Genomic DNA, 17,917 nt, shown 5'->3' on the forward strand with positions numbered 1-17,917 from the left:
TTATTCTTATTAGAGAGAGAGAGAAAGGGATGGGAAAGACATTTCATGAGTCTCTTTTGGATTAGTCATTGGCACGGGGTATGTGTAACTGACGACATCTCTTTATGTATGTGCCCTTGGGCGGGGTTTTTCAACACTTCTTCGGAACTTGGGTTGAAAAACTAAAAAAAGACATGGCGCGGAGTTTTTATCTGTTTTTTCAATGATTTTCATTATTCCTGGTTCAATAAAGCTTCACCTTTTTTCTCTTGAGATGCCACTGAGGCCCATGATCGAACCGATTTTGAGATTTCCGAAATATTTGGTTCTTGCTTTACATGATGGCTTATATAGAATAGTTATTACTGTACAATTGTGCGTCGTTGTGTTCAACCCACGCCATGAGTTCTTCATATATCGCGCCACTCTCCGTCGTCATGGGATACAACACCTGACTTGGCCCGGGCGGGAAGGTTTGATGCTGAGGTTGTTGAGAATATGTGGTGGACGGCGTGTTGATGCTGCTGCTAGCGTTCGTCACGTCGTCCGGCGTTAAGCCAGGGGTTGAAGGGCCTCCGCTGACACCACCAGTGCGGGCGGTATAGACAGCTTGACTGTCCAGTCGCAGACGCTGAACTATAGACTTGAGGTCTCTTAGAACGGTGGCGCAATCGCGAGCGTAATTGCTTTCCGTTTTGGCCTCTTCTTCGAAAATGCTGACGGCAAAGTTAACGTTGACGTCGTCGGGCTCCGCGGCCGGCGAGAAGACGAGAAGTTCTTCCAGCATAAGAATGATAGCGGCGTTGAATACGTAGTGCAACCCCGCTTGCAAGAACTTGCGAGTGCCACCGTTGAGACTCATCATCCAACGGGCGAGGTACAAGTTTCCATGCGCCGCCTTGGAGCAGGAGCTTATGCGGTCTGCGTGGTGCGAGAATTCCCAACGGCGCTCTGAGGTGATGTAGCGCTCGGCAAACGTCTTTTTGACAGCAGCGAAGAAGATGGGGCGGACGACAAGGATCAGAAGCTGCAGGTTCCGGGAAGGCTTGGAGTTAGTACGGGGTTACGATTGTCTTCTCGGTTTCCAGATTGGGAGAGGGGTATCGTGAAGTGGAAAGAGGGGGGGAACGTATAATTCCATCCTTATTCGGAGGAGCAAGGCAGGGAGGGGGAGGAAGGCGGCAGGGCCAAACAAGCTTACCTGGTTGTATGCCATATGCAGGAGACAGCACGAGGGATCGTTACTTGGATGGGATATAGACATTTGCAGGGTAGGCGGTAGTGATGACTGCCAGCTCCCGAGCAACTGCAGCGCTCGGTTGATATGCCGCGCCGCACCTCCGGGACCGTGATCCCAGGGGGCGACTCTATACGTGTTGCAGACAATGTGGCCCGAAATGCGGGCCAGCTCAACGTGGGCTCGGAGGCCGGCTGCAGGGGGCAAAGACCCTGAACTGCACGGGGGGTTGGCAATTGTGTTAGATGAGTTGTGTTGTTACTCTGACAGGAATCCGTCATCGGAGGTCACCGTCGGGAGGATGCCAGGGGTTGGGAGGGGGCGAAGAACTTACAGATCATCGCAAGGCAGTGGTAGCCGGATAGCATCGTCCATGATAATGGGTGGACGGCCCATGAGACAACTCAACCAACGATCGAGGATATAAAGAGTCCAGAAAACACGTTTGCCTTGCTCGTTGACCCAGCCACGGTGAGCGCCGTGCATAATGGATATATGCATAGCATTGCTGACGTAGACGTAGGCTGCATCGCGGCGGTTCATCTCGATGAGGTAGAAGCCCATCAGTGCTAGGACGGCAACGTCACTGATGGTATACCGTGTAATATCAAGAGGGTTGCCTAGAAGCAGGCGAGCGCGGGCGAAGTAACTTTGGCTCAAATCTTTTGGGACTGGCATCGAATTCGCCGTGGTATTCGCCTGACATGCGACGGCAAAGGCGATATGGTAAAATGCAAGGTGACGATTAGTGTCGGAGACGACCTGTTGAGCTTGTTGAGAGGTCCCGGGCGGAAACACCTCGGGATTCGCGGTGGGCGTTTTGCTCATGCTGAGATCGCCCCACCAATAGATGCCGCCGCATGGGAAGCTGCCGTTGCCGTCTTGGATGAAGTAGCCAAGGTTGCGGAGCATAGTTCTCATTTCGTCCGGGGAAGGTAGTGAGAGAGGGTCCACGCTCGACTCGATTTCTATGGGACGAGAGTCATATGTCTGATAACTTCCAAGGGAAGAAAGAAATGTTAAACCGCTGGTTGGCGTAGGTGACAACCACTGCGGGTTGAATGCAAGTGGCAGCACGGTGGACATGAACTCCTTGAGATAATCAAGGAATGTTGCACCAGAGGTCTCGCCAAGAAAACGGAGTCTTCCATCCTGATCGAGCAGTGTGCGTCCGTTGGCTGTCTCGGCAACAATCTCATTACTCGCTTCCCCGTAAGAATCATGCGGCTCTGGGGGTGTGATAGACGGAGCTGACCCGGCACGAGACCCTTTTAGGTCGACATCGTGTTGTAGCAGTAATTGTCTTGCGACGTCGTCGGGTACGGCAATCTGCAGAGCCCGTTCTGCAATCTCAAGCTTCCTCCTCAGATCATCTAGCTCGTTCCGAGCGACGGAAACTTTCTCGATGATAGTGGGATACTGGCATTCTCTTGATGAGCTGCGGCATTGGCGGCAAGGTCTCTCACCGGAACATTTGATGCGCCGGACATTGCAGCTGTTGCACCTATAGAAGTAATTCAGTATGTTGAGCGTAAAACATAAAACAGCGAGGAGATTATTGTCATCATCCATGCCAGGTGGGAGATGCTAGAAAAGGGGAAGGCAGGCAAACAGGACAGGCACCCGCGAGTACCAAGGTAGACAGCAATCAAAATGGATGAAGGATAGATTGTGAAGAGATTAGAGATCCCAAAATCAACTTACGCTGTTGCTACACGCTTCCGCTGCTCTGGCGCTACCTTGTGCCGTCGCGGGTTGACAGGCAAGCGAGATGCACGGCTGGAGTTTTCGGTGTGTTCTGGCTGCTGCTGCTGCATCCTGGTTCTGCGGGATAGTGAGGCCGCATGTCACCGCTCCGCCGGAACTCACGCACGGAGTTGAAGATGAGAGATGGAATGTGCGAAGTAAGTTGTCGCGGTTCGGTGTGATTCTGGTGAGGTGTGGCCGTCGGGCAAGGATGAAGGGCAAGCTTGTCGTCGGTGACGGTGACGGTGACGGAGGCGGCGATGGAACTGGACCGGTTGGTGGCTCAGTGTACCCCGGAAATCGGTAGCCAGGCAGCGGCGGATGTGTCCCGTCCGTATTCGAGATTTCCGGTGGGATTGGGCAATGGACACCAGGGCCTCGTACTCCGTAGGGGAAGGGAGTGACGCTTGGAGGGGTGAGACTTATTGGTCTATGGTATGCGTACTAGATCGTTGATAGTGGGCGGCTGTATCCGAAGTGCGTTTGCGGGTGAAGGTCAAGGCGCTATGTCGACAGCTTTCGGTCCTTGGGGATCTCTTTCAGACACAGGCTGGCGATCAGAGGCTGTTGATTCCGATTGATGTGTGGAACGTCAGATTTGCTCGCTGGGAAGATGTCCCGGAAGGATGTTGACATGGACATGGCGTGGAGAATGGAGATTTTTGAACAACCATTCTGGTCGGGAGACGAGGGAAAGGGTCCAGTGGTAGTCCGGGAAGGGAGAAGGAGCCTGAGGAGGTGGAGGGGAGGGGGGTGTGGTATTTTGGGGGCCGGAAGTGGCTCCGTGTTAGTGATTTACATGTGACGATGCCCACTTCCTTAACAGCATCTTTCCCTGCGCCCTTGGAGCTTCAAGGTCCTAAGCACACCAAGGTGCAAGGTGCGCGGGTGCGTGCCTACCCGACCAGGTCATGGAAGGTCAAGCCAACACCGACTAAACCAACCTGGCGGGTAATCAATTATTGAGGAACGGAGTACGGAGTAGGTACCTTTAGCTGCCTTTCTTCCTGGGCACACTTATCCGTACTCACTCACTCACTTGCACACTTACTCACCCTCACTTTCACTCTCACTCTCATGCTCATGCTCACTTGCGCTCACACGCAATCCGGGGATCCGTCGGAATGAAGCAGAAAAATGCTGCAAAGAAAGGCATACTCTGCCGGCCCCTCGAGCGTTGCTGTGAGGTGCGCTACTACAGACCTGCAAGCCTCCCTGCTTGAATCACAACTCTAGTCACAAGTGATTGCAATGCTGCACACGCGCGCGTTGACGGGGCATCTCTTCCCCTCCTCTTTTCTCCTCCTCCTCCTCCTCCCCCTCCCCGGTCATGTTTCGACCCCCAAGGATTCGGGTACCGTTGATCATTGATTCGACCCCCTGACGACCTGCCCAGGCTGTGTGCCTAACGTACCCGGGGCCCTAGCTTGCCCTGCCTCGACAGAAGAGGGCATTTCATGTCCAAGCCTTACCTTGCCTTGCTAACGCACCACGCACCACGCAGGTTGCCAATCACTCCCTTATAGCTAAGCCTACAAAGGTAGATTCTACGCAGTAATAGCCCCAACCATTCACTGTTCAGTAGGGTACCCCCGAGTCCAACCGCCAGTGACATGGATCGGAAGCCCAAAAACGGCTTAGGAGGGCGCCACTAACGGCCCGTCTTACGTTGCCATCGACTCGTTTCACGGCCCACGCGGGACACGGGAGGCGGGAGGCGGGATGAGCTTGGGGCACATCTTCGCCGATGGCCAAATCAACTCCCGTCAGTTCCTCATCTCCATTTTCATCCAGGTTTATTCACTACGCATCCAAGATATTCATTTTAATCATCTCACACCTCATCTACATACCCGTCGTATCCACGTCCCATACCCTGCCTCACAAAAACATGCACCTGCAGATGCTCAGCGGCTACCATACCCCGACAAACTTACCAGGAATGCTCGCTTAGGCACTGATAGACCACTTAATTGACCTGTCAGAGACGTTCAACCTGCACAATCGTGGCCTCGGCCGATTGCTTTCGGATCGGTGGAGAAATATGCCCACTAAGCCCCCGGCACACCGCGATGATTGTCGCTGCAACTATTTCATACCGGCCAGTCTCACTTATTTGGTCTCACACGGCTCGCAATGAATGGAAAGAAATATGCACAAATTGGCGTACAGCTTCACTAATTACAAGTTAGGCGCACAACTGTCCCCAAGTTGGTTCACGCGCCGGGGCATTCACTCACTGCGGAACGGCTCGTCTTGGCGCTTCATCCCTGTGGTCTTCTTGTGGCACTCGTCCGGAGAAGTTTGCGCCTCTCATACCTCACTAAGCACCTAAGGTATTTCCTCCGCTAGCCTAGAGTCTCGTGATTTAAACTTCATTAGACTTATCCCACATAACCCACAGATCGACGAAGACGACTTCCAGCCAGCAGGAAGGTCGTTGAGAATGCCCCAACGAGCTCGTATAGCAGATCCTCCCTTTTTTTCGAGCGCCCTCGTAGATAACTTAAGTCCCAAGGGAACAGCCTGTTGGTTTGCGATGTCTCCCTGCGGCACAGTTGCCGTCGGCTATCCTGCAGCGCCTATGACTACCATCGCGACTAACGGGCGCCCACGGCCTTCTTCGCGCGATGTCTCCAGGTGCTTGTCCCTGTACTCAGGCAAGCGCAAGTCAGACGCCACTCCATGTTGCTCTTTTGTTCCCTTGGCCTTGTTCAGCACTAGCTCATGTTCGGTGAGTGTCGTGAGAGCTTATCTTTTGTACCGCCAGCCAGAGAATCCTTTCCCGTGGTTGCTGATGATCCTGGTTCGGTCTCGCCCGACACCGACAGGCTCATAAAGCCTTGCTAAAATATGTAACCACGTTCTCCGGGGTCCTGATAACACCCTGATTGACAGAAATTTTGAAAATTTGATCATGTGCGGAGCAAGCTCCGGTCTTCGAACTCTTCTGGCCTTCGGGATAAACCCGACCTTTCGGAAGACGGGTGTCACTGACACTGACATGAAGACTTTCTCTCGCATATTACGTACAAATAACTCGGTCTGGTCCATGACCTTTTGCCAGCGGTATTTGCCTTCGACGGCTGCCTCACTCACTGATCCTCTCCCATAGTCGCTGATCTGCCCCCTTCGCCAGCTTCGAGACGAGCAACTCACCCAGCATCACAAGACTGTCTGCGATTCTGAGTGCGGCCTCACAAAGTTCAGAAGAACATCGGCAAAGATACTGTACGTATCCCCTCGATGGGAATCCTAGGCATATCAAGGCAGGCCCTGTGTTCGCTAGCCGATGACGAAGCACGCTGCTACGTCGCTGAGTGATGAATGCCTTGAACGCTTTGCCAATGCATCGAGGCTGGCGCCTGTTGCAAAAAGATTCTTAGGCATCGGCTGTCGTGTACATGACATGCGGCTCTTGAGGCTGAATGTCATATGCAGTCATGCCGCAACTGATGCTCACATGAGCAACGCCTGAAGTGGCGGTCACGGCCCGGCCGGATGAGAGGCCCCCCCACGGTGTCCCTAACTTGTCAGCCTTTTTCACCTAATTTCACATCGAGTGCCGCCACAAGTAGACCCCAGATGGTCTGGTGTTTGGTGGCCAGTGAGACTCCTACGGGTCTCAGAGCCTGCTTTTCTCTGCGGCTGGTGAAGCCGGCCACCTCTTGTCTAAGCCGAAATGTCCCAACATTGCTCGGTATTATATCGGGACTCGAATCCGTTGAGTGCTAAAGCGTTACCAACCTTTCCGAACAGTACCAATCCTGCAATAAAGGGGGCTGTCGATAAGAGGTGCTCTCCGCAGAGCTCACCCTCAAGCGCCAGTGAGTCTGTGCCCTTCAGCAATGGGCATTCAAGACGGCCGCCTCCTTTTGATTCTGAGATAGTTTTCAAGAATGAGAGGTGGATTGGCCTAGGTAGTTCCTTGCTTCTCGGGCGACGATCGCTGGGGCCTCGTGCTGCCTGCCACGACAACGTCCTGTCCGCCTTGCTTTCCTCTCACCGCTGAGCCCGGTCTCACGATCGGGCCACCATCTTTGTTCTGGCCGCATGGTTCTATGAAAGTGAGTTGAGTCTACCAATGGAGTTCACGTCGCAAGTATCAAACCAACGTCTTCAAACTCGAGTAATGCATGGTCGTCATTGAGATCTTTATGAAGTGAGGTGTCGCGTGAGTGTATTGGCGCCATGAGTTTGTACTGAGTAACATGAGAGACGACCGACCCATTCAGATGCTCAACCCATAATATCTTGCTCACTGCCTTTTACATGTCTATGGTTGTAAACAAGACCACTCACGGTCGATGCAGGAAGACCAAGGGGCAACTCTCGAAGTCAAGCTGGCGTGATAGCCAGAGGTGTCAAGTCACGCTGCCAGCTGGCACCAGCTGCTCATATGTCCTGTTTTACTGCTCATGATGACCTCATTCCCTTAATCGCGTCCATCCAGTGTGAGCTTCATATGAGGTCCGCAACAGTCGCAAAAGGCCATCTGTGAAGCAAATTTCCTCCAAAGACCTAGGATTTATCTGATGGAATCGACAGAGAAGACAATGGTCCGCCGCGCAGTCGTCTCATCTTTCATCTTCAAGTTCCCCCCCAATCGGGGGCCGCAGGTCGCGCTGTTCCGGAGAAGCGATAGCGTGCGGACATATCCGTGAGCCCAGACCCTCGTCTTCGCACATTCGAATTGTGCTTATGCTTTTTCCCTATGTGACTGACTGAGATCCCGAAGCAATCACCTTGCGCCAGTATCGGGCAGCATAGAGCAGGACGACCCCTCGCCCCTGGATGCCGCCTGGAGAGAGATACGCGAAGAGACCACGCTTACGCCTGCAACGTTGACATTGCTCCGCCAGGGAAAGGACTACGTTTTCGCCGACGAGAAGATTGGCCGCGAATGGACGATACATCCTTTTGCCTTCCGCCTCAAGTCACACGAGGATGAGTCTCGCATCCAAATCGACTGGGAGCATAAGGGGTTCCAGTGGTTCGACCCCCACGAGGTCCGCGACGTCGATGAGTTCGGTGGCGTGCCGCGACTTGCTGAGAGTCTAAGACGCATCTGGTTCGAGATTGAACTCGGCGAGAGCAGAGGAAAGATTCTGAGCGAGGGGCTGCTCGCGTTACAGAAGGATCACCAAAGCGGAGCGCGGCAGCTGGCGGGCAAGGCCCTTCAAGTTCTTCTTTCCGTGATCGGAGAGAAGGCCAGCGCAGTGAAGGATGGCTCCGTGGAAAAGTGGTGGCGCAATGCCCGGCTTGCAGCGTGGCATCTCTGGAAGAATGGTAGGGAGAGCATGGGAGCCGCAATCCTGAACAACATCGTGCGGTCGCTGGCCGTTATAGAAAAGGAGGTACAGCAGACCAAGGATTTCAAAGTGTTGGTTTGCGTGTACCACAGGTTAGTCACACAGGTATTCCTGGTATCGCGATCGGTAGCAATATCGTTGGGTTAATCTGGTGTTCTTGTTGTTGTTATTGTTGTCAAGGAGAGTATCTAAACGCGAAGGCTCGTGATATGGAAGGAGGGAGCTGAGGTGTGTCACGTGCCGAAGACACGTGACATAGCTCGGCTCCGTGTATACCTAGCGATTGCCGTTTGTTCCCACACAAAGTCTCCCAGGCGTTCCTCGACTCCGTTACAAGGAAGGTGGGCGATTTTGCAATATCGAGGGACTCTTCCATCGACGGCATCTGGAACTCCTTTGAGGCCTTCTTGCGAAACTATCACGGCTCCGGCCGGCCCATTCGGATTCTCACATTATCATCGAGTTCTACCATCCTCGAGTGTCTGAAGAGAGCTATCGCAGGCCTGGACTCAGAAGTCGACATCCGCGTACTCGAGTCTTGTCCCTTGTTTGAGGGGGTTTCAATGGCGTCCAGCTTGGTCAACCACCTCCGAGAATCAGCGCCGAGAGAGCACAAGGTTGACGTCTCAATCTTCACCGACGCCGCCGCCGCAATCGCGAGTAAGGATGTGGACATGGTCCTCATCGGCGCAGATATCATTGCTGTGGATGGTGCAACAAGCAACAAGACGGGTTCACTGCCGGCAATCCTCTCTGCTAAGCACAGCTCACCTCAAGCCAAGGTATTTGTTCTGGCTGAGAGTGAGAAGATTATGCCGTATGATGATCCACCTAGGTTCGAAGAGAATGATGTTGAAGAGGTCGTTGCGTCATGGAAGCACAGCATCTTAGCACAACAGGCCGCTTCAAACGCCTTCGACAGCTCGCACGGGGCAGGCTCGGGAGAGAAAATAGCGAAGGCGAACGTCAGGAACGTCTACTTTGAATGGATTCCCCCAAATCTCATCGACAGATACATGTTCGAGAACGGGGAGAAGAGCCCGACTGATATTTCGGGCATCGTTGAGCGGGTACGCCGCGAAGCAGATGCTTATTTCTCTGATGTTTAGGTAAAAAGGAGATCCCGCAGACTTCAAAGTCCATAGATAAATGTCCACTTCTTATCAGCGTATCGCGTGTTGTCCAGTCGCTCTCTTTCGATCTCCTCTGCAGTCTTCTGTCTCATGATTTCCAACTTTCTTCGGTTGACCGCGGCGAGGGTCAATCTGTATGAAAGGTATCCAAGTAACGAGAGTGCAACAAACCCAAGGGTCACGTAAAACGGGATCTTGTAGCCTGGTTTGTATCGATCGCGGTATAACTGCGCACCGATGACGCCTGATAGATTTCCGAAACCGTTGAGACCAAGGATAAGAGATCGTTTACCGGGTTCTAGATGAAGGGGTTCAGCGATGTTCACTAACATCCCGCTCGTCTCAAATCGCCTGATCGCTTCTAGCTGCTTACCTGGGGTGTTTCCACTTAACCACGCGACAGTCAATGGTGCTGCAACATAGCTACCGAGGAGAAGGACGCATAGCGCAGCGTACTTTCCACCGCTGGATTCGACGGTAACGGTTGCAATCAGTCCTACGAGAGCAATTATGATACCCCCCAGGATGTGGTAACCGCGTTCCTTGCTTCAAAGATGTCAATTTTCAACGTGGCTTCGTCAAGGCTTCTAGAGACCTACCAGTAGTCTGAGCTGAGGGTGAAGAAGTATAACCCAATTGCACCGCACGCATATGGAGGAACAGACATCTGCAAAGCCTTTGTCAGTCATTCTGTTCACGCTTGCTTTTAAGGTCTACTCCCCTTCAAGTTCTTACCAAATTTGCCTGGATCGAGGAATATCCCAGCCCCTGCACAACTAGCGGTAGAAAGACGGAGAACGCCTGCCCGGGGACGCTGGCGCAGATGTTGAACACCAAGACATACCAGAACTTCCAGTCTCTAGCAGTTTCAACAAAGTCGCGCTTGGTCAGGCGATCCGTCTCTACACCGTGAGCGTCATACGCATGCTCGGTAAACGATACACTGTCGGCTTTGATCCTGTCCGCAGCAAAGCGTCGTTCTTCCAGAGTTAAGAACCATGCCGAACCGGGACCTGCCGGGAGGAACACCCAGGCAATTAGGCCGAAAAGAATCGTTAGTGTTCCCTCGATGATGAAGAGGTATTGCCAATTTTTAAGAGGGCCATCTCTCAGGTGGAATACGCCGTAGGCTGATCCCATGTCAGTACGAAGGGATGTCATGATGTCCGTGGGCTTACCAATTGCCCCTGAGAAGGCTCCGGCAACCGCATATTGTCCATAAAATAGACCGACCCTCACGGCAAGGTCATATCGGCAGTAGAAAAAGGAGAGATAAGCGACTGCAGTCGGGTAGAAGCCGGCTTCGAAGGCGCCTATTAGGAGGCGGGTGGCGATGAGAGAACCTGGGGAACAAATTAAGCTCAGAAAACGTGCAAGCCTTTTCCGAAGAGAGCAAACCTTTGCCCTTGATAAATGCCTGACATATAGTTACAAATCCCCAGCCAAGCTTTGTGGGGGTTAGCATGGATTTAATTATCTTGCAGGCGTGGCGCTTGGACGAAGCCCCTTACCATCATGATCGGGATCCAGTGTTTGGCCCCAAGCCATCGGCCAACAGCCGCAGAGGGAGGCTGAAACAAAACGAAAGTGATGAAAAACAGAGACACGGCGAGATTCAGATCATCCGGCACGGCGCCAATGTCGTCGGTAAATCCTATTTAAGCTGTTAGTAACGCACAACCTAGATCAACTTAGGCACACGGCGAGCCGAGAGTATTGGTTACCTTGGGTTTGAGCATTTCCCACGTTGCCCCTATCTAGACCGTTGAATAGGTACAGCAGAGACAAAAGCGGGAGAAGAGCAAAGTCCAATTTTCTGTTTACTCGTCGATCCATCGCAGCCTCGTCAACGCTGTGGACGTCATCATTTCCGTCGTGATCTCGTAACGGCTTAGCCACTGAGATGGAAGATCTAGAGGTTACCCCCTCAGTTTCGGCGCTCTGCGATTGGCGGCCGATTTTCATTTTTTTCCCTTTCTTTTCGGTTTTTTCCCCAGCGTGTTGGTCCTTGTCTTCCGGTGAAATTAGTCTAGCAACTTGTCTTGGAAACTCCCCCAGCTTCTGGCATTGCGCTTCGGGTTTCTTATACGGATAGCCCTCATCGACAGTCCACCCAATAAAAGTGCCGATTTGGCACGGTGAAGCTATGTTGGTAGATTCTGAGCCTCATTAGTCTGTTCTGTTATTATCGAGCGATGATTTGTTGTCATGGTAGTAGGTACAGGCGGCAGCTGCAGTCATTCACTTCCGCTCCGGCCGTAAATTAATGGCCAATAAGCTGGACCAACATGTAAATACACGAATAACAAACGGTGGGTGGTGACATTGACGAGAGAAAGCGTAAGCTAGGACAGCGTATGCCGTTGGCGTTGACGTTATCTTATTTTTCCCTTCCCCTTGAGTGGAGGGAATGTTGTGAGCGAATCTGTGAGTGGAATGGGGGCCTCCTCGTCCGCCACTTTTGTCAACTCCGGGGTCCGGTCTCCCGCATCGCGTCAGTCGTCGCCCACTTCCTGAGCTGATGGCCGGCCCTCTTTATTCTTTGCACAACACTTGCCGTCCCACCCACTCACCCATCCCCATGACCCTGTCATCTTTGATCTACTAACGATCTTGGCTCTTGCACGAGGTAGTCAAGAGTGTTTTTGGCCCCCAGCGGGACTTAGCGAGTACTGTAACAAGGACCCCAGCTCTGAAAGGGGGCATTAGCTTCACAGGTCGTTTTCACTTCGGTCTCTCAACGGGCTGGGCCCAGGCCGTTCTAGGGATAGTAGGACAGGGAGCGAGGGGAACCCAGGAAAAGGCAACGATGGATACTTTGGGAAGTGGAGGAGCAGATCGGTTCGAGATTTGACATCCATGGATCAGGGGAATGCTGGGACATAGCGGGAGTCTCTTGGTTTATCAACTCAAAGTTCGAGTGGTTGAGATGAAGAATAGGGGAGGGGTAGCGGGGTTGTTCGATCAATAAATTGATTCAGAGGGAAGGATGATCCGCACCTAGCCGTCACACACTGGGGCTTGTTGGTTCCAGTGGGCAGTGGACTTGCCCGAGATGTGGAAAGTTTTCCAGGGTCATAATTCGATGCATGGGCACAATAAGTCAGGTGGTATCATCTGTATGCATGCTGAGCGGCATGCCGGCATACCTGGGCAAGCTGGCCCAACCCACACCACGAGCTGACAGTGCTAGGTAATATGCAGCACAAGATCGATGGCGGTGCCGAGGGCCTGGGTCTAGAGGGAGTCGGCGTAATGTCTCACAGAGACTAAGCATCAGCCCTGTTTTCTGTCCCAGATTCTAGCTTGTCGATTGGCGCTCCTTTGGCGTGTCTCACTCATCTTTCCTAGGCTTGGTAGCATCGTCTAGCTGACGGTCTAAGATAGTTGCCAAGGGAGGCATTGTCTCTTCCAGGCTAAAGGCGTTTTCATTTTCGTTCCTCCCGGGTGAGGTACCCAGGCCATCTCATTTCGCGATGGACTCAAAGTATGGAAAATTGCATGTTTGGGAACTTCAAGGTCTCAGAGCCAACACAATGTGTCGCTTGATAAACTCCCTTGGGCCCCTCTCTGCAGCGTCTAACCCGATATGCACCCGCGTTGCGGAGCAGTATGATGGGACTATCGAGAAATCTTTCAACTCAGCTATGAGAGGTAGCCGCGGTGGCCGACCTCGGAATTTTGACGAATCTCGTCCGAACGCCCTGCGTTCATTTGTCCGGACCGAGTCAAAAGTGCGGTCAAAGAGTCAAGTTCTTTCATTCAGGTGGACAAAGAACGCGATTAGCAGTCTTTGTCTTAAACAATAGGAATCCCCATGTTCTTTAAGATACAAATCCTATCCCCCCCCCTTTCTGTTTCGCAGAGAATTATTGCTGTCTTTTCAAACGATGTCGTATGATCCGTCTTTTGTGTCGCGTTGGTTGAGAAACACACGTGTCATGAAGTCCCCCCCAGTCGACGATCCACGCAACATGTGTACAGAATATGGATCCCTCCTCGAATATCATTTAGCAGAAGCATGTCGCCTTTTTCCTTAGAGAAATTCTCCCCTTGTCCTCAGAAGCGAGAGGGTCCCATATTCGGAAGGCCGGGTCTTGTTGGTTGGGGCTGTTGGAACTGCGTAACCTCGGCCTCCTGAATGCAATGCACCGGGATGTCGGGGTTGTTCCGATACCCTGACAAGACGGAAACACCATCCCGTTTTGGCAGAATGGCAGACACGAGAGTGGTTCTAGTTGGTTTTTCATGTACATTGACCCAATGTATTGCTTGGTTCTTTCAGCAAAGAACAACTGTCGGCAGTCCCCCAACGTGTGTTACAATCCTTGAATTTGTAGGTCCAGTTCTTTTCTATTGTGACTTCCGCGGGTTGCGCGGCGTGATGCGAACAGGCTTCAAGATAGTGTCTTGATCATACAGCCATGACGTACACATATGAAGTCTTATTCTATTCGTCCCTTAAACAACGAGCCATCCCCTTACATCATGTTTCCAGGCTTTCGCAGATCATAGCGATGTAAAAAAGCCTCTGCTCCCATTATTGCCCTCTCTTAAATGTATCCCTTTTCGTGGCTTGGTCCACCTAGCCTACTCTGTCCATATTAACAGCGGATCGACGAAAGCTCACTGCTTTGATGATTTTAAGCTCAGTATTTTTCTGTTCCAGAGAACCACCTTTACATCGAGCACAATTAGGCCCCGGAAATGCGCGAGTCCTCTGAGCTAGTTGCCCAATACTTTGTATTTGAAAGACATCCAGGGTTGTTGAAAAGTTCTTCCGGATCGAATCCGGGCACTAAACCCGTGGATTCTCCAAATTTCGGTGCGGTGTCTTAAGCACCTCTGTCGGCCATCCGAAAACGTTATTGTTTCTTTGATTGTCTCCTTCCTCCTGTCTCCATTCCCGAGTTAAAAAATCTCTCTCTGAATATCATAAAAGGAACTCAAATATTAAGCCATCTTCATGAAATCAGATTGATTCAGCAAAATGTGGCTTTGGACGCAGTAAAGTTCTATCAACTCTACGCACTAGTCCACTTCCAACTTGCCTCTGTGGTGCATCTTCCCCTCCTTCTGCTGTCTTCAATGTTGTAATAGTTCCACATCAAAGTCTGCACGAGATATTGTCTGGCAGAGGTACTTAACGTGTTACCCATTATTCCACCATCATCGGTGATGCCTACCTATTTCATGGACAAATGCGCCAATTTATGGCACCAAATTTCTTCTCTTCTTGTCCCATGATCCAAGTCTTTTTTTCTTCCCATGCCGTTGCAGCGTCACATCCAAGGAGCTGTCTTGATGTTCTGTTCTGAACAGATGACTATTGGGATAAATGCTCTCTCTCTCTTTTGCCGTGGGAACAATTCAAAGAAGACCTCTCTTTTCTTTAAGGCTAGGCCCTTTTCTACGATCTTCAAGTTGTAGAGGTTACCGAAGAGGCGAGGGCAACAGAGTTTTTGGACTTCGGCTTCCCACTGTAACCTTCGGGCTTCGGCATGTCGGCCACTGAGGGCTCCAAGCAGGAGGGATCCAAGCGATAACATGTGTTGCCCACAACGTTTATTTGAGAAGATGAGCTGTTTGTGCAACTTTCTAAATTTGGCTGGAAGTCCTACCTGCCATAGAAGAAGGACTCTTCAATGTGTACAAATGATAAGAAGATTCTGCGTCTTACTTTAGATAATTGAGATTTAGAACAGTCATTTTTTTCCGAGTTCTTTATGAACGGGAAGTTGAAGCTGTTCGCGTTCAACTGAAAACTGGTGTATGCTTTCAATCAGTGACCATAGATGAGGGCGACAAAACACCGAAAGTCACCAGCTTGTTGGATCCCCAGGAATAAGTGTCGACAAGTTGATGAAACAATTCCCTGTCTTCTTTATGTGTTGGACGATTGTTTTACGGGATCCTTATCTATACATCACGCTGAAGACATCGTCATAACACTCGGCTGGCAGGAGAGGGACTCTTAACCTCGACTTGGATTCTTCCACAGCCACCCTTGATTCGATTGTCAGCAAGTGTTTTCAGCGATGTAAAGAATCTTGGACCCTGTTGTGAAAATTCCCCCAGTCCGTAGTCAGCGGAGCTGTATACATGATGGAATGAAGGAAGACGGTAGCAGGCTGCCGATCAGGCTATCAATCCAAATCCCAGCCATCCAAGTACGTTTCGCCGCTGATACTTGAACGTGTACTGTTCAAGACCATTTCAACTTCCCCGGCTATGGTGTCATCATCTGGCAAGCTTTGTTCCTTAAGTCAGCCAATAATATTGCAAACTCAGGTAAGAAACTAAACAAAAAAAAGCCGTTTGGGAGTGTTTGAAGTTATCAGCCTCGCCCAATATGGACTTGCCACAGAAGCGAGCGTCTAATGCTGCGCAAATTTAAGCCATTGCGCACTACTGGAGAATCTACCAGCTGTGTGATGTTACAGAATATATATAGTGTAGTGCCCGAAATCCATTGAAAGATCCTACCCAAGCAAATCTAAGATGCGAAATCATCTCGAGCCTCTGTTAAAGGCTCTTGTTGCGGTTGAAGTCAACGATCTATCTCGAAAGGACTCAAGCGAGAACAGCTGACATGTTCCCATTCAACTTCTTTTTGCGGAGCGTCATCTCTTTAAGTGAATGGGAAAGAAACAAATGCTACCTCTTCCATCCTTTTACATACAGATATAGGTACTCGTCAGTCGTTTCTGACGCGATGATGTTGCAACACAATCAAAGCCGTAGCAACAGTGGCCGTTCAAATGAACTAGTGGTATGTTTACTCGCAACGTGCTCATAGAGAGAGGTGATGTCGCGACGTGGATGATTCGTGACACCACAGCCAAGATCTTACTTGAATTCTATGTAGTCTCAGGAAGCGATAGGATGTTGAAGGTGGGCGATTACAGTACTGCAGTAGGCACTGAAGTCACAAGGCACTCAATCGTTCTCAAAGGCAACTGCTTGCATGTGGTATTTTAAACTCTCTGTCAAGATAAAAACAATCAACGCAATATCAGTCATAGTTCCATGCTTTATCGCCTACTACCTACTTCAAAAGGTCCGCTTCGGTAGCTTGTTCGTTTCCACACTGATTCTACGTGCCATAACCAAGTTCCCTTGCCAGGAAGATGACGTGATCGTCACAGCCGGCTTCTCGTGACTCGTAACCCATCACTCCCGGCTCCTTAAATCTTCGGATCCGAGTCCGACGAGCCCCGGCTTCCGCTGTTGCGACCACGGGACCGTTTCCTAAGCTTGTGCTCCTCGACAACGACCACAGCCGGTTGGCGGCTGCGACGGCTCTCGCTGATAACTGAAACGAAGATCCACGCAATGCCAAAGACGGCAGCGAGGATGGCGTAGGCAATCTTGAACTCTTTGGGAGAGTTGGAGATGTATAAGCCGAGACCACCGTTGATGATGCCGAGTGGGATGAGGAGGCGGCCGATGATCAGGTGGATGTGTGACCAAATCTGGCGAACGCCGTACTTCTTGAACTGAACGTGGTGGATGTAGCCGAAGATGGGTTGAAAGAAGAAGATGGCAAGAAGGACGAGGCCGATGATTGGGTGGAAGTTAATGGTGCTGATCTCATACTATTGAAACGCGTTAGTGGGAAGGCATTCAAGGCATGGGAGGGAAGGTGGAATGGAACTCACCAGACTTGTTCCACCAAATGTGACTTCTTGTGTCAACTTGATACCGAGGGCGGCAGCAGCGATATAGAGAACGAAGCCGGCCATCTGAATGAGGGCGTGAATAAGCCAGCTAAAGCGTCCGGGAATGATTCTCATCGCGATCGACCCGATAGGGAACACGATGACGAAAGCGATTGTCCCTAATATGCCGTGGATTCTTCGTGTGTGCATCGCTTCCTGGATGTTGAAGCCGACAAAGTTGTTGAAGTTTCCTCCGAATCCATTGCCGCCGTTGCCATTCCCAAACCCATTGCCATTACCGTTGCCATTGCCTGGGAAGTTTCCTGGAAATTGTTGTGCTACTACTACCGAAGCTGTATCCCACGTTAGTCATATTCAGTTAGATGAATGAACATTGGCTGCTTACCCAAGGCGACGAGGCCAAATGCCGTGAATGTTAGTGCGCCCATAATGTGTGTAAGTGCGCTTTAATTCTGGTTCGAAAAGCAAAGACTCGAAACAGGACTATCTGCGAACGAAAAGAGGAATGGCTTATACTAAAAGACACGAGGCCGGACCCTCGAGTAAAACCCCAAGGGCGGCCTGTCATTCAAGACACTAATTGACATGGCAGTATTCTCCATCACTGGGTACATCGTCTGACAACGGAGTGCGCTTGGGGATGTGCGAGCACGGTCAGCGTGCTGTGACCGAGATGACCGACGTGGCCGACGAGTCAATGGGCGGGCCGCCGATTTTCAGTCGATCCTGCGCACGAACACACCAGATGGTGTCATTAGTGCCGTGGCAGGAACAGCAAGACGTATCAATCCGAACTGATTCCCCACGAGTATCAAAGTATGTTTCTTC

The 17,917-nt window shown here is 51.3% G+C and overlaps 5 protein-coding genes across 5 annotated transcripts; 2 read left to right on the forward strand and 3 right to left on the reverse strand.

Annotated features, from left to right (window-relative positions):
• Positions 1–325: 325 nt before the first annotated feature.
• BDP81DRAFT_463200 (fungal-specific transcription factor domain-containing protein) lies at positions 326–3,033 on the reverse strand (the record flags this gene model as incomplete). Its single annotated transcript, XM_060593989.1, has 4 exons — positions 326–1,006; positions 1,181–1,433; positions 1,551–2,720; positions 2,921–3,033. 4 exons carry the CDS (start codon positions 3,031–3,033, stop codon positions 326–328), a joined length of 2,217 nt encoding a protein of 738 aa, XP_060442746.1.
• Positions 3,034–7,088: 4,055 nt separating this feature from the next.
• Positions 7,089–9,383, forward strand: BDP81DRAFT_473661 (NUDIX domain-containing protein; the record flags this gene model as incomplete). The annotated part of the gene is made up of 3 exons (XM_060594661.1): positions 7,089–7,622; positions 7,701–8,366; positions 8,555–9,383. Exons 1-3 carry the CDS (start codon positions 7,498–7,500, stop codon positions 9,381–9,383), a joined length of 1,620 nt encoding a protein of 539 aa, XP_060442747.1. The 5' UTR covers positions 7,089–7,497.
• Positions 9,384–9,406: 23 nt separating this feature from the next.
• BDP81DRAFT_463202 (major facilitator superfamily transporter) lies at positions 9,407–11,372 on the reverse strand (the record flags this gene model as incomplete). The annotated part of the gene is made up of 8 exons (XM_060593990.1): positions 9,407–9,705; positions 9,781–9,953; positions 10,007–10,074; positions 10,143–10,537; positions 10,586–10,750; positions 10,806–10,854; positions 10,919–11,061; positions 11,132–11,372. The coding sequence occupies 8 exons, from the start codon at positions 11,370–11,372 to the stop codon at positions 9,407–9,409; spliced, it is 1,533 nt and encodes a 510-aa protein (XP_060442748.1).
• Positions 11,373–16,377: 5,005 nt separating this feature from the next.
• Positions 16,378–17,006, forward strand: BDP81DRAFT_66209 (uncharacterized protein; the record flags this gene model as incomplete). The annotated part of the gene is made up of 1 exon (XM_060596119.1): positions 16,378–17,006. A coding segment is annotated over one exon (192 nt), but the record flags the coding sequence as incomplete, so codon positions are not given.
• Positions 16,378–17,494, reverse strand: BDP81DRAFT_354099 (uncharacterized protein). Its single transcript, XM_060586262.1, has 3 exons — positions 17,475–17,494; positions 17,069–17,421; positions 16,378–17,005 (listed from the first exon to the last, which is right to left on the reverse strand). Exons 2-3 carry the CDS (start codon positions 17,276–17,278, stop codon positions 16,595–16,597), a joined length of 621 nt encoding a protein of 206 aa, XP_060442750.1. The 5' UTR covers positions 17,279–17,421; positions 17,475–17,494; the 3' UTR covers positions 16,378–16,594.
• Between the last annotated feature and the right edge of the window lie 423 nt (positions 17,495–17,917).

Source organism: Colletotrichum phormii (genome assembly GCF_030913505.1).
Source record: "Colletotrichum phormii strain CBS 102054 chromosome Unknown BDP81scaffold_16, whole genome shotgun sequence".
In the NCBI taxonomy this organism is placed as follows: Eukaryota; Fungi; Ascomycota; class Sordariomycetes; order Glomerellales; family Glomerellaceae; genus Colletotrichum; species Colletotrichum phormii.

What these genes read in the sequence shown, in the direction of transcription:
- BDP81DRAFT_354099 (XM_060586262.1), bottom strand. Translation starts at nt 17,278, where the DNA reads ATGCACACACGAAGAATCCACGGCATATTAGGGACAATCGCTTTCGTC. An exon ending in CATTTGGTGGAACAAGTCTG is followed by an intron (nt 17,006 to 17,068) that starts GTGAGTTCCATT and finishes GCGTTTCAATAG; the next exon opens with TATGAGATCAGCACCATTAA.